The following is a 27,153-nucleotide window of genomic DNA, read 5'->3' on the forward strand; positions in this document are numbered from 1 at the left end:
ATGCACCAACAAGACATGTCCGAAAGGTAAGCAAATGAAATTTACAAGTAGTCTTATTCATTCCTAAAGAGAAAACAGACAACAAGAGGTTTGTGTGTTCCTGGATTAAATTTCATTTAAAAATGTAAAATAATAAAATCTGGGTTACTGATGACTGTTGCTTAGAGAAATGAGCCACCGCCTCTCCTATATGCAGGCAACTGGCTGCAAATGCAATTCAGGTAATCGTTGCTGTAACAGAGAGCTGGACTTGCTGTCTAGTACTGGTACATTCATAGCTACACATGGCACTTTAAGAGAGCGTGCGTGAACTTCAGGAGGAAGATCAGATAGGACAGCCAGAAGGAAATATCTATTAGTTAATACCCACTAATTATAGTTAATATTAGTTTTATCTATGAGTTACATTTAAATGAAATAACTACCAAAAACAGGACTTTTACTAGATCAATAAAAAGTCATAAATCAGATTAAATTAGAGGCCAAAACCCAATACTTATTTCCTCATTCCTAAATTTCATAGCTGTTTCATAAATGTTTCTCAAAGCATGCTGATAATTAGACAATATATGATTAGGTCTCTTAAGGACTTGAATGTTTTGTCCTTATATGAGTTTAAACTGGCTCGCATCCTTAAAAAAGTGAGATTTGCACCTTCAGTTTTCAGGATGAAATACATTGTGCTTTCATGACTGTGTGAAATTTATTTATAGCTCCCTAAATTTACTGCCTATAGTTAAGATAGGAATCATGCTTAAGTAGGGATTTAAAGGCTGAAGCAGTTATATTACAGAAGCTTTCTTTTAGTTAGCAAACTCTGAACATCTCATCTCAGCAGTATGTAGATGTTATGTTTATTTTAATGTCAAAAACTGTGAAATAATTGGAAATGGGCAGGTGAATCAATAGTTTTTAAATGTGTAGAAGTTTTGTGACCAGTTATAAATTTATTTTTCCTACTTGCTAATACCCTTAATACACTGTACCAAGAGGAAGTTTACTCATGAATTCTGTAAAAAAATGATATTTATGATCAATATGATTATTTTTAAGCTAGTACATTTTATAAAATTATTTCAGAGACAGGGTAAAAAGTGATGCCCAGGCTGCAATTTAAACTTTAATCTTCAAATTCTGAAGGAGTTGTGAAAGAGTGGGAGAGAGAGAAAGAAGGAGAAAAAAGGAAAAAAAAAAAAGTTTTCTTAGTGCCAGTATTTGTTCAATCACATTTCTGCACATCATGAAATAAGTCTTAGTCATAGTACCTTCCTAACATACTGTTAATTTCATTTGAAATTTTCTAGTTTTGTCTCTGTTAACAAAACTACCTAATCACACATTGTCCTTTAGTGTCTATATTCTTCTTCTCCCTTTCAGTGTTGTACGTGGTTGAATTTTCAAAACTGTAACAATATAGGTAGTAGTAAAACATTCCTCAAGTACTGGAAACCTTCTAAATAGCAGCTATGTATGTGGTTACAATAACATTCTAAAAGTTTCTAAATATAATTTTATAAAGAAAACATAGAGGTATCTCAGTTTATCTTCATTGTTCCTAGGATTTTAATATAACTTTGTGTTTCTAAAAATATCAATGAACCCATTAACAGGTACAGAAGTTTACAAGCTTTTCCTCTAAAGAATTTTGATACGTCTGTCCTTTTACTTTTGTTGTACCTTGATATGGGGGCCTATTTGTGTTTATAGGAATGCATATGGAGTTAGAGCAACAGGAACAGGAAAAATTCATTAGAATACAAGGTTACATAAAATTAAAATCTGACCATTAAGATAGAAATAAAGAAATTACAATTTTAGTTGTATATTTTTCAAAATTATAATTTGTTCCTCTGTTTTTAGAATCAACAATCTAAATAATTTCAGATGTATCTTAAAATTCTGGGCCTTAGGTACTAAAATTTTAGGGATATTTGTAAAACACATGAGTATTTTAGAACATTCATTGCTATATGATTACTTAATTTATGAATTTAGTTCTCGGAACTTAATTTAGAGCCATCAGAAATTTGAATGCAATAACATGGTTTACCAAATTTGCTATTTCATACACTAACATGTTATAATTGCAAAAGACTTCGTGATTTCATGAAACCTCCTCTCTCAGTGTTTTACATCACCATCCCTAACATGTAGATAGCACAATCATCACCTGTTTTACAAATGAATAAACTTATACATAGGCATAGAGAGGACAGGGTTTGGGATTTTAAAAGATAAGAAGAATGGTCAGAGTAATCAGAGATTGGATTGATATCTTCTTCCAGCAAATTTAATGCTCTAGAGTTCATGGTAAGATTCCTCTAGCTGATAACCTAAGTGCATGCGTTTAGCAAGATCCCACTAGATCTGAGAACCTCGTTCAATAATCTGGGGAGAGAAAGAAAGCATCTGAGGACTTGGGGAGCGTCCTTTGCTAACTGAAAAATGCAATTGAGCTTTTTCTTCTAAATACAAAGCTCTCATGATGCAGCACTAAATATAAATGGAACATTTAGAAATGGAGTTGTAAGCAATGCCATCTTGACCACGCTGACCGTCTGAAGGAGCCCCCTGGCCTTCTGGATGGTGTGTGTTCAATACGGCCTCCTTCACTTCACCTTAGAAACGAGGCCATCTGCCACTTCCTCTTTTCCTTTCCCTGCAAAGCTACATAATCACCAACTTGACATTTTAATTAAACAGATAGCATCCCTTTGCAGCCGACAATTTATGAGGCTTATAAATTCCTGATTGTAAACAACAATGCAATCTTCCAATGAAAGGGGCTCATGAATTGATAACTTATATTATTGTTGTTTTTCATCCTGCAGTCTCAGCTCACCAGATCCCCTCTTGTTGGCCATTCTACACTTTTTGAAACTGAGAACAGATGGCCAATTCAGATAATACCACCTATTTTAAAGACATCATAAATCACTCCTGAGAAATGCTGTACTGTTTTAGTCATGGCAACTTTATATTACAGCATTAATAAAATTAATTTCTCTTTCATAAGGTTTAGAGTTGCAATTTATGATAATTGTTTGTTCAATACAAGCAGAAAGATTAAAAATGAGTAAACCAAAATACTAACTAAACTACAAGCCTGGTTTTATTTTTCTTGGGGAGGGGAGACATGAGAAGGTTTTTAAAACAGCTTGATATCACCTGGAATGATGTTCTCATAGGTTCTACCACTAAAGGCTTACCATTTATTTTCAGTAAAGAGCCACTGCTCAGATTTACAAGGTTTATTAACTAGTGAATTATTTATCTGTAGTTAAGTGAAGCAGTCAGAATAAGAAAAATCAATATTAATGATTTTCCTTAATAACAACTGCATCTGAATAAATGATACAGATTTACAGTTAAAGAATCACAGTAACTTGTCTGAATCTTATTTGAATTGTAGTAATTAAAAACACTGGATCATTTACTTGTTTGACTTGGACAAGTTATGCCACCTCTTTGAGTCTCTGCGTCCTCATCTCTAAAATCAAAATAACAATGTTACGCATTTTGGTGATTTTAATGATTAAATACTTTGGCCACCTGCTATGAAGAGCCGACTCATTGGGAAAGACCTTAATGCTGGGAAAGATTAAAAGCAAAAGGAGAAGAGGGTGGCACAGGATGAGATGGTTGGATGGCATCACTGACTCAATGGACATTAATTTGAGCAAACTCCAGGAAATAGCAAAGGATAGGGAGGCCTGATGTGCTGCAGTCCATGAAGTTGCAAAGAGTTGGACACAATTTGGTGGCTGAACAACAACAATGATTAAATGAGTTAATCTCTGTAAAGTTCTTAGTGTAATGCCTAGCACATAGCATATGATTAATAAATGTCAATTATAAAATTATTATATTAGTAATAGTTGTCATCCTGTTAATATTATTGCCAAAGAAACACAAAACCAAACCAGAAAAGCTTTTCACTCAGGCAGAGTCCACGTTATCTTCTGAATATTAAAGGTAAGGATCCACCAGGGGTGCTAAGTGACCCAAGGTCACAGTAGTAAGAGTTTTAGATTCCCAGGACTCATGGTTTTGCACTCTGAACATCAGTGGCATGAGCATGAAGGCAGATGGGGTAGAAGTTTGGATTAGTTAGATAACCTGGAAGACGCTCTACCTTTTCTTTTTTAAACTAAAGGATCACAAATTATCTTTCTTTGCTAATATTTTTCCCCCGAAACCAGACCAAAGTAAACTTCTATATGGAACTTATGACAGAAGTAATGGAACAAAGAAGAGCTTCAGAATTCCCCAAAGGTTTTACTTCACGATGTCAGCACACTGCTCTTCACCACTGACCTCTGATGTGGTGTCCAGCAGGAATATATGCATATGAGAGAAAGAATTCAGCCTTTGGGACTCACAGAAAGTAATCACACTGAGAGAGAGTCAGACTAGTTATCTACTGGTTAGAATCTTCTCAGATAATCTGTCCTTAGCTGAAACTCTAGACCAAATTAATTTCATTCCATTCTGGCAGGAAAAAAGCCAGTGAAAGAGAAAGAAAGAGTGTGGATGTTATTTGCCTATTTATTTCTGTTACCAAAGTTTTAATTATTTTCTGTTATTCATAAATGTCTAGTAGAAGTCAAGATAATGGCACAAATAGTTCTTCTAGTTTAAATTCTCCAATAATCTAATGTAAACTAAGATGATGAGATAATTTTCAGTTACTTGTAAATGTGATTTTCGCTTGAAGCTGTTGTACTTGGTCTTGCAGCACTACACAACCAAAGTACAGTGAAAACCCAATCAGCTGGATCTTTCTTATCAGACATTTTGGCTCTGTGAGCTTATGGTTCCCTGTGCTCTCCTTTAAACAAAATAAGAGCGTTTCTCACACTTTAGGTTTAAAAACAAGAGAGAGAGAGACACTTCCAGATTTTCCTATTGGGTCTGCTTCTCATCACTGTGTTGTTGTTCGGTTGTGAAGTCGTGTCTGGCTTTTGGCGACCCCATGGACTGCAGCATGACCCCATGGGCTTCCCTGACCTTCACTATCTCCCTGAGTTTGCTCAAACTCATGTTCATTGAGTCAGTGATGCCATCCAACCATCTCATCCTCTGTTGTCCCCTTTTCCTTCTGCCCTCTATCTTTCCCAGCATCAAGGTCTTTTCCAGTGAGTCAACTCTTTGCATCAGGTGAGCAAAGTATTGGATCATCAGCTTCAGTATCAGTCCTTCCAATGAATATTCAGGGTTGATTTCCTTTAGGACAGACTGGTTGGATCTCCTTGCAGTCCAAGGGACTCTAAAGAGTCTTCTCCAACACCACAGTTTGGAAGCATCAGTTCTTCGGTGCTCAGCCTTTTTATGGTCTAACTCTCAAATCCATACATAACTACTGGAAAAAACAAAGCTTTGACTATACAGACCTTTGTCAGCAAAGTAATGTCTCTGCTTTTTAATACACTGTCTAGGTTTGCCATAGCTATTCTTCCAAGAGGCAAGCATCTTTTAATTGTGTGACTGCAGTCAGAGTAAGCATTGATTTTGAAGCCCAAGAAAATGAAATCTGACACAGTTTCCATGTTTTCCCCATCCATTTCCATGAAGTGATACAACTGGATGCCATGATCTTAGTTTTTTGAATGTTGAGTTTTAAGCCAGATTTTTCATACTGTTTATAGAGTTCTTAAGGCAATAATAGTGAAGTGATTTGCCATTCCCTTCTCCAGTGGACCATGTTTTGTCAGGCCCTCATCACTGTGTAACCATGACTAAAGTTCAGAATCACAGAAGAGTCAGTCATGTCATTACCCTTATTTTCCTGATTTCATTTTGGCAGAAAACAGCTAACATATTTTCATAAAGACAAGAAAACCAAAAGTTAGTTAAATGTTTACCCTCTGTTTATTCCCTGAAATACTATTCCATTTTGCCTTATTTTATTCCCCCTGATTGTTGGCAAAAAAAATCTCTGGTTAGAGATAGCAGGATTTACCTGCTTCAGGAATAATTTTGCACATGGTAATGTTTTTCTAATGTTTGTTAATTTGTTGCCATAGCAAGATATTCTTTGGTAATGTCAAGAAAACCATATCCGGGTTATTAAAGAATTGCTCAACTGGGGAATATTGGAGAGATATATATTTTATGACTTTTTCACATGACTAAGACCAAATCTTTTGCTATTTAGTGGTAGATGGAGGGATAATTTTTTCCTTGATAACAAGGCACAGTTGTTTTATTTTCTTAATGGCATAGTAGCACTATTTTTAGAATATGATGTAATGGCTATGCTCTTCTACTCTAATGCATCAGTTAATACATGAAAAATGAAAGACATTTCTACATTATACTTCATGAAGGCAACTTCAATATACAAGAGATGTGTCAGTTTCTTGTAAGCAAAATTGCTACAGAGCTTCATAATAACTGTGCCATAAAATATAGAATGCTGTCTCTTAAGATTCTCGGAGCCTGAAAAATAATCCATCAAGCGTAAAAAGAGGCCAGAGATAGATACAATTTCTAGTTTTATTTAACATGGAAAAGCATACTCAGATATCATTTTTAAATTGACCTAAAGTAATATACAGTACCAATTATAGAAAGAGAAATATAACCACTCCTGAGGAGAAAGGGAAAAGTGCAAGAATAACAGTAAATAATAAATACAGGAAAGCAAAAAGACATTTTATATCTCAGTGGCATAGCAATGGGAATACAGAGAGAATAAGACAGTTTTTAAGTGAAATATTTGAGCAGTATTTCAAAGTGAGTAACATTGATTAAAGAACCTGAATTTTTAATATGTTTATTCTTTATGGAATATCCTTTGTCCACCAGTTTGAGGAAATATAATAGGTTTTGGGGAAATTTCAGGGGAAATGGAAGACTCAGATCAATGGGAAAACCGGTAGGAAGTTTAAACCTTATTTGGCACAAGCCAAATCTGTAACAGTAGTTCTACTAGAAATGGTATTCCAAAATTAGGGCTGATTTCCTTGTTTATATCCTATGAGCATGTATTTGTGTGTACCCTTAGATTTACTTTTCTAAGATGTGCAGTCTCTGTAGACACTCTTACCTCGAGGAGAATTTTTCTTAAGTGACTGTCAGCCATAAAAAATGTGTTTAGGACTATGACAGAATTCCTAGGGTATCATTTATCTCTCCTATAAATGGAAAAGCTGGTGCTTATAATTTGTGGCTATTGTTGTTTTATACAAAGATATTTACATTTAAAAACTTCAAGCATTTTTTAAAATGTTGAACTGGAGGATAATTGCTTTACAATGTTGTATTGGTTTCTTCCATGCAAAAATGTGAATCAGGCGTAAGTATTCATATATCCCCTACCTCTTGAACCTCTTAAGCATTTTCTTTCACTCAGCTCCTCAGGTCAAACCACAAGTGATCAGGAGACTTATCCGTCTAATTCATCTTACAACTCCTATCTGAGTGAGACACACACCCTGTGGGCTCTCTCCAGGAACAGAACACTATATTCTCGTTCGAATTCTGGACTATCATCCCTGGTAAGAATTTTTTAATTAGTTCTTTACTTAGTCGTAAGTTTAACATGCGTTTTGCTTGACATTTTACACTTTTTAATAAGTGTATACATGTCTTCCAAGGTGGGCCTAGTAGTAAAGAACCTGCTAGCCAAGACAGGAGCATAAGAGATGCGGGTTCGATCCCTGGGGAGGGAAGATCCCCTGGAGGAGGGCATGGCAACCCACTTCAGTATTCTTGCTTGGGAAATCCTGTGGGCAGAGAAGTCTGGCAGGCTACAGTCCATAAGGCCACAAAGAGTTGGACATGACTAAAGCAACTTAGCACACACGCATACATGTCTTAAACCTATCCTTGTAACTGGGGAGAAAATGAAAGTTGCTACTCTCAGTCCCAACTCAGAAAGGAAAGAATCTGGGGTGAAGGAAGGAAAACAAAAGAGACAGAGATGAATAGGAAAGATAAGGACCAGAGATAATAACGGTGTCCCTTCCTTTCCCCACTGAGTTCAAATTCTGTCTCTAGTCTAAGAATTACCTCCTTTCTTTATGGAATATCCTTTGTCCACAAGATAAAAAATTTTCCTCCCAAACTCACCATTTCCAAGATTCTTCTTTAACCCATCTAAGTGGAATCACAAAGCTTTGTCCCTCCTTTCCTTCATTCAAAAATTTTCCACTTGTTCTTTGGATGAAAATGAGTGATTTCTATGTTTGCCTCTCAAATTACAGAAAATGAGTTTTTCAAGCACAAATACCATATTTTATTTAACTTTGTATCTTTAGTGTCTGAGATAGTGCCTGCCACATATCAGGGGCACCATATTTATTTTTCAATACATTAGTGAGTTGAAATGAAGCATTCTAGTTTCAAAAATATTTATTGAACCAATGGATTAATCACTTGGTTCATCAAAATCAAAAAAGGAAAAAGAACAGGGTAAGACACAGGAATATTCAGTTCAGTTCAGTTCAGTTCAGTCGCTCAGTCGTGTTCAACTCTTTGCGACTCCATAAATCGCAGCACGCCAGGCCTCTGTGTCCATCACCAGCTCCTGGAGTCCACTCAGACTCATGTCCATCGAGTCAGTGATGCCATCCAGCCATCTCATCCTCTGTTGTCCCCTTCTCCTCCTGCCCCCAATCCCTCCCAGCATCAGAATCTTTTCCAATGAGTCAACTCTTCGCATGAGGTGGCCAAAGTACTGGAGTTTCAGCTTCAGCATCATTCTTTCCAAAGAAATCCCAGGGCTGATCTCCTTCTAGTCCTTTAAGAAGAAAGCATGGTCACACAACTGCAATATGTTGACAGCCTTTCATAGATATAAACATAGAAATGCAATGGCTCATTTTCCTGTGATGTTGGAAACCTCCAAATCAACCACATAACTCCTTTAAAAAACTGACAGTTTTCTTTTACATAAAATTAGATATCAGTTGAAAAATGGAAACTTTATTTTCAATATAGCTTTAGCTTAGATTCATTTTTCCCCAGCTAGAGTCTCATGAAATAGCACAAAAAGGCCATTGGATGTGGCAACTATGGGAAATTTAACTTAAAAAAACTTTTTATTCTATGACAGTAACAAGCAAAAAAAATTCCAAAAGATCATAACAGATTGGGAAAGATGCTTCTACAAACATGTAAACCGAACAGCCAAAGATAGACTACTTTTTTCAATATCTAAAATGTGTTTGTGCTTCTTAGTTTTTTAAAATATATTTCTGAAGAATAAGTGAATTACTTGAAAGTATGTTAGCAAATCCTCAGATTGTCCCAAAGAATTGTTCAAGCATTAATTAACTTTTAAATGTTGCTGTTAATCAAGTTAAAGAATTTTGTTATTTTTAAATGAATATGTTTAAATGTTTATGGACCACCTAAGGTCATTCAGTAAGTAAGTAATGAAGGTAAAAGATTGAAGTTAAATGATTATTAAAAACCCACCTCTTCCCAATTTATTTTGAGACAGCTTGCCCCAAATCTTGCTTTATAGGATGGGCTAGTTCCATGTGCTACGCTAAGAATGCAAGGTTCTATGGTTTAAAACTCCAGGAAAATACTTTGTAGTATAGACTCAAAATATATCTTAAGATACTAAAGGTGCAGAGCAGTCCGGTAGTAAAAAGAAATGGTTGGCTTTGTTTAATCCAGTGCCTCATAAGCTTATTTAATGATGAAAATGTTTTTTATGTTAGTCACACAGCCTCAAGCAAAGAAAAACTATACAAAATACTGTTCTGTGAGATGAATGTAGTTGTTCCAAATACTGTAATGGCATTTCTTCAAATCAAATATCCTTGGTTTGTCTGTATAGGTATAACATGGCTAACAGAAGAATGAATCTATGGTGTATGTATCTAACATATTCTGTGCTGAGTAATATGCCTTTTTGTTTGTGCTAACCTTGAAACTATCATAAGCCATGTAAGATACTAGGAATTTTGATTGGCTACAGCTTCAGTAACAATAAACAGCATAAAATTGCCCCAGATGTGATCTTGACACATATTCTGGTCAGCAATACATTGTCCAGAACAAGAAAGATGACCAGAGAGCTGAAATATCTCATTCAATATTGGCCACACATTTTAGGAACAATGTCAGTAAAATGGAACTCTTCCCAAGGAGAACCACGCTTTTCCTGAATAGTCAATAATTTGTAAACCATGATCTATAAGTAATAACTAAACGACAAAGAGGATGACAACTATTATCAGACACTTAAAATAGTAGTCACACGTGAAGGAATTCTTCTGGGTTTTCTCAAAAGGCAGAGCTTTTGTAACTGGACTAACTTAGAGGGATTACTTCGGATCCATATAATAAAGAACCTTTAACAATTACAACTATTCTAAAATAGAATGAGATTCCTCATGAGCTATTCAGTAAATAGCAGAGGACAGATTGTTAGAGGTGGTGTAAAGTGGATTCATGAATGGATGCATATATTTATTTGTGCTATCATTTGTCATCAAACATAAATCAGTTGCAGGTATTGGAAGATGCAAAATCGAATAAAAATAAATAATTTAGATTGGACTAACATAACATCAATAAGCATGTCATTAGGTACCTAGAGTTCAATTTAGTTCAATGTTTGGATGGGTTCACATTACTTGTACACATAAAGTAAGTGAAATATTTATTGCCAGATGATATTTCTCTTCTCTCTTACTTTAAAGCTTCCATCAGATTCTTTTAAGTACCTCACTTGGCACAAAGTAGAACAAAATGACATCCAAGGAAGTCAACTGCATTGCCCACGAGTAAGAGAAGGTAAAGGAACAGAAGTGTGTGATCTTTATGTACATGCTCTTGGTAGATGTTTTTTGAAGATAATAAGACATTACTTGGGGATAAAAACCTAGAGGTAGAAAAATTTCCTTTTTCAAGACCATATAGTTGTTAATTTAGTGAAACCACCTTTCAAAGCATACTCTTTTTCTTTTAAGATGTATTCCTTTATTTATTTTACTTTGGGGCTGTGGTGGCTCTTTGCTCCTGTGTGTGGACTTTCTCTACTTGCCGTGAGGAGGGACAACTCATCATTGCAGTGCACGTGCTTCTCACTGGGCTTCTTCATGGGCTCTAGGGTGCAAGGGCTTCAGTAGCTTGCTGCTGAAGTGGGCTCAGTAGTTGCTGCTCTCAGGCTTTAGAATGCGGGCTCAGTTGTTGTGGCACATGGGCTCAACTGCTCAGTGGCATGTGGGATCTTCCTAGACCAGGGACCAATCAGTGTCCACTGCACTGCGAGGCAGACTCAACCACTGACCACCAGAGAAACCCTAAAAGCATAATCTTATAGCTGATCATATAAATAATAATGTTCTGTATGAAATATTAGAAAACAAAAACAGAAGAACCTGTAATTCAACTATCCAGAAATAGTCACTGTGACTTTTATTTCCATTTAGTCTTTTTTTGAAAAGCATATATATATTTCCTTACAAAATAATATGGACACCTATATTTCTTGAGTTTTTTCATCTGATATTGTGAGCCTTTCTTTGCTCCATGTTATAAACATTACTCTAAACAAATTGTTTAGAAGTTGCATATCTTTCCATCATAAGGATATTATTAAATTTATTTAACCAATGATCTTTGTTGGAATTTTATGATCGTGAATAACACTGTTACTTCAGTGGATGACTTTAAGCTGGTTAATCCTACATTGATTTAAAAAGCATTAAAAGAGAATCTAAATAAACCAGTAGTTTCATTATGCATTTTCACTAAACATTTTAAACTTGGTAAAATAACCAATGCTTTATTATTCCTCTTTCATACTGTCAGATTTTATGTGTGCTGGTGTGACAGTATGAAGGATTTTTAATCTGAAGTCCTTGATATACATAATGTTTGATTTCTAGAAGTAGCTGCAATAGATTATAAGTTCTGTAGGAACAGAGACTGTTATTTTTTGCATCCCTCATAAGTGGATGAAATAATATTAGACATAATTCCTGCTGCAGTGAGTATTTGGTCTTTATAAAATATCAAGTATCTTGACTAATTTACATCTGTATTTGTAGACTTGCAGATACATTGTCTATCATACAATTGTAATATTGATATAAGAAAAGTTGCTATAGGTATATTTATCTGCCCATTTCCATCTCTCAATTGGATTACTTTACCCACTAATGCTTTTCTTCTTTCACTCAAACTCAAATGACAAAGGTGATTAAAATAACATCTTTTTATAAAATTGTGAGTTAAATATGTTCTTATGGTTTAACTCTACCATATCTATTTGCAGCTAAGCATTCACTGGCTTATATAATAAAACATTATTTTATGTAATAATTTAGATTATATATTATATTAATATATTTTATAATAATAAAATGTTATTAGATAGTACTATTAGAGGTAAATTATACTTTCCTTTGGAGACCTTAGAATATTTTTCTAAGAGCAACAATTTATGGGAAATTAGTGACATGTATGCATGTCTATATTTAAAGCAAATAACCAATAAAGACCTACTATAAAGACATTTTAATGAAAAAAATAAATAAACAATAAAAATAAAGTATGGGGAATTAGGAAGGAAGGAGATCAGAGGCCATGAGGCCATGTATGTATGTCACAGGTATAGAGTTCGTCAACAAAAGAAAGAGAAAGGGTTACATCAAAGGCTAAAGAAGGCAAGGTTTAGTAGGCTCTTAAACTTCAGTGTGTGCACAAGTTACCTGGAAGTGTGCAGAAAACACAGATTCCCAGGCCCTATGCCTGAAGCATCTGATGTAGTTAGTATGCAGTGGGGCCCTGGAATCTGCATTTATTAAACTTATTATAGATGATTCTGTTGCAGGTGATCTGAGATCCCTACCATGGGAAAAATTGATTGAGGGGGCTTGGAGAGAGGCAGGAAATGAAGACATTTGAATAGGAAGTGAAACACTGGGAACGGAATGTAAGAGCATTGGCATTTATGCAGGTGAATGTGGGTGGAGGTTGTTGATAATTGTGGTAGCCACCATGAGGCAAAATAAATTGTATTTGGAGTGACAGGTGGAGAGTTGAGATTTAGAGAGAACTGCACTACTGAAGAAAGTGGAGAAGATGACAGAAGAATAAAAATCTAGGAGTAAACTGAAACGGAGCATGTGTAAAAAGAGTCCAGCTGTCTCCCTCCTTCTCCGATCTAAGCAGCCAAGTCATGTGCTGAGGTCATCAGTCAGCAAAATCGGCCCTCATGAAGATCCCAGTGGTCATTCATGCAGAGGATATCATCGCTCTCCAGAGATAAGGCACATTTTGCTTCCATTAGGCCATTAACAACACCCAGTCTCTCTCAAGTGACTGGTTGTAAAAGGAATAGAGCATGATCTAGGGGATAGGAAACAGTGAAAAATCCCATCAACTCAAGCCATGAAGAAAACAGATGTCCCTTGGTCATTGCCTTCAATTTTAAGTGTTTTTTGTGTGAGATGGAGAACAAGTGCATTTCAAAAGCATTCTAAGAATGCCCCTCTTTCTAGATTAGATCTTGAACCACTCATCAAAATTACTGCAGTTGATCTCAGTTGTCCTAGTTGTACATTCAGGAAGAGTTCCCAAGAAAAGAAAGGTTAGCTGGTGTGTGATAAACAGCAATTTCCCAGGGCTTTGATTGCCAGATAGAGACTGATTTAACTCCTCCCAATTAAACGAAGCCAAGGCAGAATTATTTTAAAGAATAGATTCTTCCTGGTCGAAAATCCCCCAGCAAGTTAATTCAGTCACTGCTGTTAGGAGTTAGAAATCCAATGAAGGGACAAAGAACAAGCTCAGAGATGGCAGGTGAAAGCCAACATCCCTGGGCTGTCAGATATTCCAGACTTCAGTTCTCAGCTGCTGAGCTGTATCTTCAATTACCAAGCAGGTCTGAGGTTTTTTTTTTTAATAAAAAGAATCCAATTTAATACATCTCCTCACAGTGGAAGTGACCTTTGGCTTCTAACTTCAAAGAAATCTTTGCAAGCTGCTTTAAAAAGAAATAATTGAAAGAGCAGAAGATCAATAGATATCAAACAAAAAATACAGGGCAGAGTTTAATAACTCTGGTATAGCTATTGCACAAAGAAAGCTACCAAATTTGGTGTGGGAAAGAGGGTGTAAATAAAGACAATAAAGCCTAAGGTCTCCCCAGTCAGTGAGTTGACTGGTCCAGTTTTTCCAGTTCTATAACTTTTAATTCCAATCATCCTAATCAATGAAGAAGGTGATTTCCTAGTACAAGGATATTTAATTTGTAAAGTCGTTGGGATACTACCACCTTCAGGCTATGTAATTTCCTGAGTGGCAACATTACAGCTTGTTATGAGAGAAATGCCTGAAAGCGCAGGTGAGATTCTTGGTTTCCACCTGTGTCTGATGAAAGAACTGATGCTTTTGTCAAAATAATGAAGTATTGGTCTCTTGCTCTTATTGCCTTCCATAAATCCTTCATAAATGGGCTCATTATCACCCATCAGAGTCCAGACAGACTTGCCACAAAAAGCAAAGTTTGTTCTTGATACCTTCAATATCGTTTCTGTGTTCTTTTCACCTTTGAAAGCATGCATTCCAGAAAAAATGGAGTGAGGAGAAGTGGATACAAATGGTGCCAGGTCTGACTCTTAGAAATACAAGATGTTCGAGTTGGAAGCGAATTAAAATCAAACCTGCTGGCTCAGCAGTAAAGAATCTGCCTGCCAGTGCAGGAGATGTGGGATTGATCCCTGGGCGGAGAAGACCGCCTGGAGAAGGAAATGACAGCCCACTCCAGTGTTCTTGCCTGGGAAATCCCACGGACAGAGGAGCCTAGTGGGCTACAGTCCATGGGGTCTCAAAAGAGTCAGGCACGACTCAGTGACTAAACAACAAAGTTTAGGGTGGCTTTCAGGGGCTTGATTGGCATCAGGAAAGAGTGAAGTTTGCCTGTGGCAGCATGATAAGAGTGTCAGGGTCTATGACAATAAGAAAACCTATGTTGGTCTAAAAGTATTAGAAATAATTTTATAAATTAGATATTTATAAAATCTTTATAAAGTATTGTGACCTTCAAACATAATTTCTCACCAAATTCAGCCCTTGATGGGCCCTTGATGCTAGACTTTCCCATATTTTTGCAGATGTGGAAAACTGAACAGCTTGGAGAAGTATAATTAATCATCTGGAGTCAGACAATTACCTGCCACTTAACTCCAGACTGGAAACAAAATACCCTTTCCCCAACCCTGGAAGTTATGTGCAAACCTGATTTAGAGGACAATAAAGCTGGAAAATAGTAGGAAATGAGTTTGGAAATGGGGACTGGGATAAGATTGTAGAAAACATTGCCTGATGAACTAGGCTTTTCCATCTTTATTTGGTAAGCAATAAGAAACTTCTGAAAGGTTTTGAAAATATCAGTCCCATGGTAAACATTGTTTTTAGGAGAGCTGGATAGCAATTTGTGCCATTTATTCTGAAGAAGAGAAGATTACAAAGCAGGAGATCTAAGAGAAAGTAGCTACAGTTCAGATGTGAGTGTCTGGACATTGAAAAGGAAGGGACAGATTCTCAAGGGGAAAACTGGTAAGATTAGGTGGTTTATTGCATTAAGAGACAAAAGAGAAAGAAAGTCAAGAGTGACTTCATGATCCCTAAAGAGAAAATTATATGAAGATTAAAGCTACTATATTGGTGATTTTTCTCACTTGCTTGAGCTAGAAGTAATTGATGTAAGATTAAAAGTTAACTCTACATGTTGACTTTTCCCTACAGTTAATAGAGGTCATTCCTCCCTTTTAATTACTCTAGAAAATCATCAAATTATCTCTGAACCTCACAATATTTGTCATAGTAATGTGCTAAATTGCATTTAAAAAGAAATCTATATGTGAGAATTTAGGTTAAAGCTGACTTTTGATCCTCTACAGAAACCTAGACCATAGGTAGCAGACTTGTGAACAATTTAAATTAAAATAATCTACAGCCCTATTTTTTTCTGATAACTGTATTCACTTTCCTGTAAACTGAAAAAAAAGTAAGACAGATGAAAAAGAAATAAAATTGCTGATTTGTTTGCTATTTCCTCTCTCTTGTATAACTCATCTGGTGATGGGAAGGCCTAGGAAGTAAGCTCATCAGAGATGGCCTCAAGGCTTCTGGCAGCAGGAAGAGAAACACAGGAACTGGGAGATTTAAATATTTAATAATCATTTCTTGATTAATCTATTATTGTCATACCTGGGCATCTGATTTAGTGTTTTCACATTGGAGGTTTCACTGTATTTTGTTTGGAAGACATGAGAGTTATTCAGCAAATTTCAGGGAAAACAATTTTAAACAATTAGAAAGTGTTCATAGTGGTCAAGTCCTGGCTCCTCTTCTGTCCCCATCTCTCCCCCAGCCTGATTAGGCAGGCAGAAGTGTATTTAGTCACATACATCACATTTTGTTAATGCTCACTCTATTGGGGCATGAGAGTTCAATCCTGTCTCCCTCAGTCCTAATATCAAGTGGAAGTTTAAAACAACCAGTCATGCATCCAGTGAGGGTGTTGATCCTGTCTTCGGGAACCTACTTCCAAGATCTCACCTTGTGATTTCTGCTCAGGACCCTCTGCCGAAGAGCTGCTCTTCAGAGAGGAGGAATGTACTTTGCCTTCACAGAAAAGAGTCCTTGAAAAAAACAAATGGGAAACGTGGCTGCAGGAAAACTGGGAGGACTGCATGGTGAGAGCTTAAAAAAAAAAAAAAAAAAAGCATATTTCCTTCGTTGACTAAATTATGGCATTTTTTAAAAAGTCAATTGCCAGAATAAACAACAAAACACATTTAAGCACATCTCTAGAAATTTCTCTGAAAATAGTTGTGACTGGTGCTCTATCTCTTTTCCCCACCCTTTATCTTCATCAAGACATGCTACTTATTTTCTAATATTCATTTTATATTGATATTGCTGAACTTTGGAAAAAGTTTAAAAGAACAGAGAATGAAATTGGATTTTTTATAATAAAAAGTCAAGTGTTGAATGATAATCCTTATCAATGAGTCTATGATGTAATCTGGACTCCTTTGAATGATGTGGTAAAAGCTAAAAGTTTTGATGATCTGGGCAGCCACTGGGGTCTGAACAGAGCTATCCTGGAACAAATCAAACTTTCAGCATTGAAGGATTTGAGGTGTGGTTTCTTGGTGCTGAAAATGACTCAGCTGGCTGTGCCACTAGCATTGAAACTGTTCCCATAGTTAGCTCTCAACCATTACCCAGCTGTGGGGTTGCCATCACTCAAGCGTTCAAGTCATGGTTAAGCAGAGGACTGAAGACTTAACTGTGAAAAATAAGCATTGGTAGCAATAAAAGAATAAATGAACTTCTTTATAACAGAGTAAGATGCCAATATTTGCGAGGTTTCAAAGTGATCAAATTGCATGTGAGGATTTTAGGAAATCTTTCAGAAATGAGACTTATTGGGATCTCCCAGTGCCTCTTCTGTTTCACAGATGAATCTCGTATGTCATAGAATTCTAGGATTAGGGGTTGGGAAGGAGCTTCAGGTTGGGTCTGGTCCAAACACTTTCCTTTCAAAAGGGAAAGGAAAGTTTAGAAAGAGAAACAATTTGCCCAAGGTCACACAACTTATTAAGGGAAGCTAGGAAAGTAGAATATTGTTTCCCAGTACAGTGTTTTCTTTTCTTTCTAAAATTAATTTTAATTAGTCACATATAATGGATACATTCCACTCTTTAAAATTTATATAGTGCACCTACTTATTTATTTGAAAAATTTAAACCACACACCTAAAACTTTAACCTCCACTCCCAGGATTCTTTTAAAAGTAATCATTCTAGTGTATACAAGCATTTGTTCTTTATAGCTGTCATTTAAACCATGGATATATTGCAAAGGCCAATGGTACCTTGCTAAAAATTTCTCATAGAAAGTTTAATTGGCCTTTAGATAATTATACTGCAAGAGAATGGCTAAATGAACCCTAATCTATTACAGAAAAACTTATTGGGAAAAGCAGCCTATTTGAGAAGGTGATGTTTAATGTGGAAATGATAGATATAATCTCAATATTTCTTTAGTTTTGTTTAGAATGAAGACCTTTTATACTTGGGGAAAATAGAACTTAAAGTATCAAATTTCATAATGTTTAATATCTGAATATATCAAGACCTTTTTTAGACAGAGATATCTGTATTTCTTTAAAAATGGTAAATTATCTTGCTTCAAATTTAAAAAAGGAAAGTCATCTTATGCAATAATTTCTAGTCACAGAAATTGATGGCAAAATTTTGGAAACAAAAAAAGTAAACTTGACTTTTAGAAATAGAGTTTACAAGACCAATGCTACCACTGAGAGTGGTTTTAATCTCTTTGATGTCAAAGTTGACTGATGTTAAAAGTAACAATAAAATATCCACTATCTCAGAAATATGTCACATATATGTATATGTATATGCCCCTGGTTATTTTAAAATAAAATCACATTTTCCATCTTTTGAATGATGGCATCTAACTCTGAAATTTTTATAAATGAAATTTCTGAGAATTTCCAAGGAGGCTAAAGACCTGGGTTCAATCCCTGGGTTGGGAAGATCCCCTGAAGAAAGGAATGGCTACCCACTCCAGTATTCTGGCCTGGAGATTCCATGGACTCTATAGTCCATGGGGTCACAGAGTCAGACACAACTGAGTGACTTTCACTTTCAAAGATAACTAATCATATAAACCCAAACAGTGCTTTACCCCCTCTACTTTTCATATCAGAAAAATTTCAAAATCGAAGGATCTTTCCATCTCTACCTGCCACCGCCCACCTGGTGTTTAATTCTAAATAATCCAGTCAATATCTTTACCCTCCTTTCCTATCTTGAAAATCTCTGCAATAATTGTGAGTGTTTGGATGTGTGAATATTTTAGAAGACCAAAAACAAAACAGTAAAAACTGCTGACTTAAATATATAACAGTTAAAATTAATAACTATTTCTAAAAGTTGACAAAGCACTTGCTTTTTCTTTTTATTTGTTTTTCCCTTCAGAATTTGAACCTTTCATTTCAGGATTTGGGGGACCCTTATCAAGTTGAAAATTTTAACAGGATTCTTAGAAGACTAATTCGAGTTGAAACCCTCTGGTTAGTGGACAATTCACTGGTGGATTTAAGTGCCTTAAGATTGCCAAGGTACCTTCTCCCTAGCATGTCCAGTTTCTAAGTTAAAGTCAAGTCTTTATTATATGGGTACATGTGATCAATGTCTTTACCTGTTGGGGGTCTCCTCATGTGGTCAGGCCTTGAAAGTGAGAGTGCTAAGTGATGTCTGAGCAAGGCAAAAAGGGAAATTTATAAATCAAACTGTCACACTTAGCAAGAAAAATCTATTCCTTTACAAACTAATATTGTTATTACCAGTTCTTAGGGGAATAATTAATAATCATAGGACATATTGGCAGAAAAGCTTGCTATGTTCCTTGTGTAGTGAACTGGAAATACAATCACATTATATACACATTATCCTTGTAAGATAGTGATTTTTAGTCATGTTTATTGACTGTTTACAGGGAAAGACTCTATAGGTAGTTGACAAGAGTCTTGACTTCAGGTTCACTTGCTTAAAAAAAATTTTTTTTTAACCGAGAACATTTTATTTATTTTCAGTTTACTCTCTGATTTGATTTAGGATAAAATTCTTTACATTCTAATAGAGGGGTAGGAGTTGTCAATCAGAACAGTGACAGAAATAAAAGAATTTTTAATTTATATGGACTCTTTGATGTCCCAAGGACACTAAAGATAATAGTAAAGATAGTCTGCCTCCTTGCTCAGGATTGCTTGAGAACTCTGTGCAGAGCTGCCCTTTGCTTCACCAAGCAGACGTGTAGCTAGAGCAAGCTGTGGTAGCCATCAGAGGGGCAGACAGAAGATCCCAGAAAAGAATTAGGAAATATCAAGCAGCCACAAGAAGGGAAGGTAAATCCTTGAGCGGGTTAAGCTACATCTCTGAGCCGGGGCTGAGGCAGGGCAACGAAAAGAGCTCATCACAGTTACCAGGGGAGCCATATGGCCCAGCAGACAGAGGAAGTGGCAGAATATGTAATGGTCCCTGAAGATCTACAGTCATTTTCAAAGTCCCTTCCCAACTTTAGACAGACTTGCATAACATTTGATTTTACTTATGTTCTTTTCAAATGACACATTTTAAAATACCAAAATAAAAAATTTCAGAGGAATCTTTTTTTTTTTGTAATTATATATATATATATTTAAATTTATTTATTTATTTATTTTTTATTTTACTTTACAGTTCTGTATTGGTTTTGCCAAACATTGACATGAATCCACCATGGGTGTACATGCCAAAATAAAAAATACCAAAATAAAAAATTTCAGAGGAATCTTAATATCACTGCCATTTTAATTTATTCAGTTGGTTGTTGTTGTTCAGTCACCAAGTCATATCTGACTCTGATCACACGAATTACAACATGCCAGGTTTTTCTGTCTTTCACTATCTCCCTGTCCATTGAGACAGTGACGCCATCCAACCATCTCATCCTCTGTCACGCCACTCTCTTCTTGCCCTCAATCTTTCCCAGCATCAGTTACGTGATATTAATTTGTTCAATTTTTCCCCCTAGCCTCTCTTCTAGGGATAAAATAAGGATGTATTGGTTATATTTTGTAATACTTATTTAAATAAATGTACAAGAATATTAATAGTCACATAACATAATTTAAAAACACTACACTAGAAGACCATTAATTTGCGGTATGTGAATTTGACTTGATCCAAATCAGTAAACCTCCAAATTTTTCCTATCTTATATAAAAAAGAGAGACAAAGGGAAACTCTTATCATTAAAGAAAAGACTTGACCCAGTTTTAGTATTCTTTAGATGTATTCTTTTGGCCTTTCTTTCTTCAGAAATACAATGTTAATATAAAATTATATAATTGCAATTCAGACTCTACATCTGTCAAATCAAAGTATCAAGAGAGTAGAAAATTAATGCATGTATATTCATAGCCTCCTTCTATTCTGCCCCAGGAGAAAAATCACACTTGGTTTGTCAGTCATGTCCCCTAACATTATCCGATTGAGGATCTGTGATATGGTGAATATGAGAGGCTGATTTGGCCTTGGAGTATAGAATGAAGCAGGGCAAAGGCTAGTAGAGTTTTGCCAAGAGAATGCACTGGCCATATCAAACATCCTCTTCCAACAACACAAGAGAACACTCTACACGTGGACATCACCAGATCGTCAACACTGAAATCAGATTGATTATAATCTTTGAAGCCAAAGATGGAGAAGCTCTATACTGTCAGCAAAAACAAGACTGGGAGCTGACTATGGCTCAGACCATAAACTCCTTATTGCCAAATTCAGACTTAAATTGAAGAAAGTAGGGAAAACCACTAGACCATTCAGGTAAGACCGAAATCAAATCCCTTATGATTATAGTGGAAGCGACAAATAGATTCAAGGGATTAGATCGGATAGACAGAGTGCCCGATGAACTATGGATGGAGGTTCATGACACTGTACAGGAGGCAGGGATCAAGACCAAGACCATCCCCAAGAAAAAGAAATGCAAAAAAGGCAAAATGGTTGTTTGAGAAGGCCTTACAAATAGTTGTGAAAAGAAGCTAAGGGAAAAGCAAAGGAGAAAAGGAAGATATACCTATTTGAATGCAGAATTCCAAAGAATAGCAAGGAGAGATAAGAAAGCCTTCCTCAATGATCAATGCAAAGAAATGGAGGAAAACAATAGAATGGGAAAAACTAGAGATCTCTTCAAGAAAATTAGAGATACCAAGGGAACATTTCATGCAAAGATGGGCACAATAAAGGACAGAAATGGTATGGACCTAACAGAAGAAGATATTAAGAAGAGGTGGCAAGAATACACAGAAGAACTAATACAAAAAAGATCTTCATGACCCAGATAATCACAATGATGTGATCACTCATCTAGAGCCAGACATCCTGGAATGGGAAGTCAAGTGGGCCTTAGGAGGCATTACTATGTACAAAGTGAGTGGAAGTGATGGAATTTCAGTTAAACTATTTCAAATCCTAAAAGATGATGCTGCGAAAGTGCTGCACTCAATATGCCAGCAAATCTGGAAAACTCAGCAGTGGCCACAGGACTGGAAAAGGTCAGTTTTCATTCCAATCCCAAAGAAAAGCAATGCTAAAGAATGTTCAAACTACCTTACAATTGCAGTCATCTCACACTCTAGTAAGGTAATGTTCAAAATTCTCCAAGTTAGGCTTCAACAGTATATGAACCATGAAATTCCAGATATTCAAACTGGATTTAGAAAAAGCAGTGGATATCTGTTGGATTATCAAAAAAGCAAGGGAGTTCCAGAAAAACATCTACTTCTCCTTTATTGATTATGCCAAAGCCTTTGACTGTGTCGATCACAACAAACTGAAAATTCTTCAAGAAATGGGAATACCAGACCACCTGACCTGCCTCTTGAGAAATCTGTATGCAGATCAGGAAGCAATGGTTAGAACTGGACATGGAACAACAGATTGGTTCCAAATTGGGAAAGGAGTATGTTAAGGCTGTATATTGTCACCCTGCTTATTTAACGTATATGCAGAGTACATCATGAGAAATGCTGGGCTGGGTGAAGCACAAGCTGAAATCAGGATTGCTGGGAGAAATATCAATAGCCTCAGATACACAGATGACACCACACTTATGGCAGAATGCGAAGAAGAACTAAAGAACCTCTTGATGAAAGTAAAAGAGGAGACTGAAAAAGCTGGCTTAAAGCTCAACATTCAGAGAACTAAGATCATGGCATCTGGTCCCATCAATTCATAGCAAATAGATAGGGAAACAAAGGAAACAGTGACAGACTTTATTTTGGGGGGCTTCAAAATCATTGCAGATGGTGACTGCAACCATGAAATTAAAAGACACTTGCTCCTTGGAAGAAAAGTTATGACCAACCTAGACAGCATATTAAAAAGCAAAGACATTACTTTGCCAACAGAAGTCTGTCTAGTCAAAGCTATGGTTTTTCCAGTAGTCATGTATGGATGTGAGAGTTGGACTATAAAGAAAGCTGAGCACCGAAGAATTGATGCTTTTGAACTGCGGTGTTGGAGAAGACTTTTGAGAGTCCCTTGGACAGCAAGCATATCCAACCAGTCCATCCTAAAGGAAATCAGTCCTGAGTATTCCTTGGAAGGACTGATGCTGAAGGAAACTCCAATACTTTGGCCACCTGACATGAAGAACTACTGACTCATGGGAAGAAAAGACCCTGATGCTGGGAAAGATTGAAGGCAGGAGGAGAAGGGGACGACAGAGTATGAGATGATTGGATGATTGGATGGCATCACCAACTCAATGGACATGAGTTTGAGTACACTCCGGGAGTTGGTGATGGACAGGGAGGCCTGGAATGCTGCAGTCCATGGGGTTGCAAAGAGTTGGACATGACTGAGCAACTGAACTGAACTGAACTGAGAAGCTGAGAGAGTGGCAGGGTATACACTGAAAATGAGAGAAAATGACTAGCAGGTAAGGAAAGAACAGATTTCAGATGAGGACAGAGAGAGAGGCACAGAGACAGAATCTGCTTGAGATAGGTTTTCCATTAGAAATTGCAATAGGATTAAATTGCATCTAATGATTATGTGTGGGGCTCTCCGATGGCTCAGCAGGTAAAGAATCCGTCTACAATAAAGGAGACAAAACAGGCACTGGGTTGATTACTGGGTTGGGAAGATCGCATAGAAAAGGAAATGGCAATCTACTCCAGTATTCTTGCCTAGAAAATTCCATGGACAAAGGAGCCTGACAGGCTACAGTCCATGGAATGGCAAAGAGTCAGATACAACTGTTTACATGGCACACACCTAGGAAAGAGTGGAAACCTGAGGTTATCAAAGATATGGTTAAGACTGCAAAATATCCCTATGGAGAATGGAAGGAAACAAGGGAAATGAAACTAATGGATGTGAAAAATTATAGTGAAATGTGCAGGGCTGTTCAAAGTGAATTTGTATTTGCCATGCTGCTGTGTGACTGTCATCTCTCTGTTTGGCACCATATTTACTATTAGCAATAATTACTTAGCAAGTGTCTTTGTGGGCTATGAGGTTTATAAATAAATACCCTGTGTTTCCCTCAGAGTATTAAATCCCAGCTTATGCATAAAGGAATTTTTCTGTAAGGCGAGGTGTCAGTGACAGATTTGGAATTATTTTCTTTAATGGCATGGTTTTATACAATCATGGTTTTGAGGCAAAAATATTAAGAAGCATTATATTCTTTCAGGAAAATGTATTCAACCTCAATGCCTAACACATATTTCTGTTCCCAAGGGTAGCTGTTAGCTCTCTTTTGCATTAAAAAAAATCTTTTAAAAAAATTTTAAATGCTATTTTCTCAATATCGAATTTAAGTACAGAAAAGTAGAAAGAAAGGAAAACAATTATAATCTCACTACTTAGGGGCAATACTCTTCAGAAGCTTTCATGTGTCTTTGAGTGAACTTTCATATTGCTGAGATTTCAAGCAGCCCTTTACTCTTTCATCCAGGACTTATTGAAAAGTCACCAGGCACCAAATACAGTGCCAGGCACCTAGTATATACATTGGAAAAGAAAACGTATCTTGCCTTAGACAAGCTTTCAGGCTTATCTGCCCTGTTCATTTTCTCTTAATATTTTAATATACATATTTCTTTTTTCTTCCCAACCATATTTGTAGAAAATGTCACTGTTATACCTTTGAGGGGTCATAGTTTAGGTGAGGCAGGCTAGTGCTTTGCAATATTTGGTAATTTACCATCCTCTTTAGGAGACAAATGACAAGATGTTGTGTTTATATTTTATATACAGTTGCAGAGTTTTAAATATGAACAAAAATCATCTCACATCTTTCAAGCAATTGCCAAAGTTACCTCAGATACAGCATTTATCCTTGGCTGACAACCATATTGAGACTCTGACTGGGCTGTGCAGTTTACGGTGCACGCCACTGGAATCCCTTATGCTCAAGAGGAACCCTTGTGAATTTCACCAAAACTACCGAAAACGGTGAGGTCCCAAGTGCTTTAAGTCATCTTTTCTACTTCATTGAATATTATATACTTTTAACCATTGTTCCCACCTTGCTTAAATTTGCTCAGCAGGTATTTAGCTTCTCTACTGTGTGTTGAACAATTCATGCTTCTAATCTCACCTAAAGAACTTTGAACTGATTTTGTGTGTGTGTTTAATTTTTGATATACTCTTCTATCAGTTAATTTATGATGCTGTGCAAATTTTAGGCTCCTCCTGTAATGGGACTATACATAAATTTAGATATTTAATTTTAGACTTGTAAATCCTATGCATTTTCTCTCAGGATATTCAAAAGATGTCTTTTATAAAATTTCTAAATGTAGGTTCCCATCAAGGCCCAAGTGACCATCTTATAAATTGTTTATTCTCTGGTTTTGCTTTCATATCTTTGGGCCACAAGTGCACCATTAAGTGAATGCAAAAAAGTAATTGATTCGATCTACTCTAGTGGTTGAAAGAGCTGGAAACCTGCCAAGAATAAACCATTTTTATTTCTTTGTCAGTATTAGGAACATTCTTAATGATGATAATAATGGAATCTAACAACCTTGAGTGTGCACCAAGTAATATGCCCACCTATTTATCTGCAGCTAATTCCCAGCACCACTTTTAGTATGTGTGTGTGCTCAGCTGCTTCAGTTGTGCCTGAGTCTTTGAGACCCTATGGACTGTAGCCTGTCAGACTCCTTTGTCCATGGGATTCTTGAGGCAAGAAAACTGAAGTGGGTTGCCATGTCCTCCTCCAGGGGATCTTCCTGACCCAGGGACTGAAACCATGTCTTCTGCATTTTCTGCAATGCAGGCAGATTCTTTACCACTAAGCCACCTTGGAAGCGCACACTATTTGTACACTTATGGAAATTAAAAAGGTAGAAACAAGCAACTGAGTTCTAGACCTATATTTGCCCCCAGATGACCACAAGTCATCTCATCTCTCACTCTGAATCTGTCTCACAAAGGGTTAGATCATTTCTAGGCTACATTCTGGTCTGTGATTATATCCTTCCTCCACATTCGATTTCTACAAAAGATAGTTCTCTCACTGCTTTCCTTTCTCAAACTGACATTTTCCCATGATAGCAACTATATTCTAGAGGCCTGTATAACATCAGACTCTTCAGTCCATGATGTGCAATGAAAATTGTCAAAATAAAAATTCTAATCTCTGTTGTTACTACATAAATCTCATTACTGCAATTGTTTTCCCTTTGACTATAGTCTGAAAGCAAAATTTCATATTCTGTGACAATAAATTCTCAAATTGATATTATATAAGCAAAATCTAGCAGCACAGTTGCTTTAGATTGAACTAATATCTAACCAAAATAATGTTTTGAAGCTTAAAATTAATTCTGTTTCCTACAGTCAGAGGAGTTTTAGTTAGACATTTCAATGTCATTCATAAAATAGCACATATCTGTCTTAAAGATAATTTATTAGCATTATGTTTCAGTTTGGTTAATTAATATGAGGGATTTTAGAAAACACTTTGGTCCCAACTCAGTCACTTGCCTCTCTTCAAAGAATGCCTTATAACAATAGTGTTTGATTAACTATCTGAAATCTGATATGCCCTGAGGTCTCACTATAAATCTGTCTTCAAAATTCATGAGGTGGTATAGAATTATGTGGAAAAGAAGGATATAATGAGGTTCTTCTATTTTTTTTTTTGTATTAATTCTATTGGATTGAGTCCAAGGTGCATAAATACTGACAATCAGGCTACAAAAAGCCAGGTTGTATTGACCAAGGTAGTGCAGGGTTGCTTTAGACAGAAAGATGTGGTCATTTTAAAGTATGAAAGGATTTAAGTATTCACTCCTACTGAAGCACTAAGCTGAAGTCTCAAGTTCATCCAAATATAGGTTTAATTATCTAGCCAAAAATCCACATGAGGATTATAGCAACATTCATTTTGTCACTGGGTACCTTTGTGTTGAGGATTTAGGCCAGACTTTCAGTGACCCTTTACATCACGATCAGAATATTTAAGTATAAGCTTTTCTTGATCACTGACACCTAGAATTGTGACTGTCTTCCCTTCCTCCTTTGTTTCAGATCCTCCAATAAGAAGACAGCACAGTTCAAAAGAGAAAGGACTTAA

At 36.3% G+C, this 27,153-nt stretch overlaps 1 protein-coding gene across 1 annotated transcript; it reads left to right on the plus strand.

The window, feature by feature from the left end:
• Positions 1–27,153, plus strand: LOC120869210. The gene is made up of 7 exons (XM_040248335.1): positions 1–26; positions 7,358–7,502; positions 10,665–10,758; positions 16,555–16,673; positions 18,990–19,132; positions 24,825–25,022; positions 27,108–27,153. Exons 1-7 carry the CDS (start codon positions 1–3, stop codon positions 27,151–27,153), a joined length of 771 nt encoding a protein of 256 aa, XP_040104269.1.

The sequence above is a fragment of the Oryx dammah genome, unplaced genomic scaffold (assembly GCF_014754425.2).
Source record: "Oryx dammah isolate SB20612 unplaced genomic scaffold, SCBI_Odam_1.1 HiC_scaffold_2, whole genome shotgun sequence".
Classification (NCBI taxonomy): Eukaryota; Metazoa; Chordata; class Mammalia; order Artiodactyla; family Bovidae; genus Oryx; species Oryx dammah.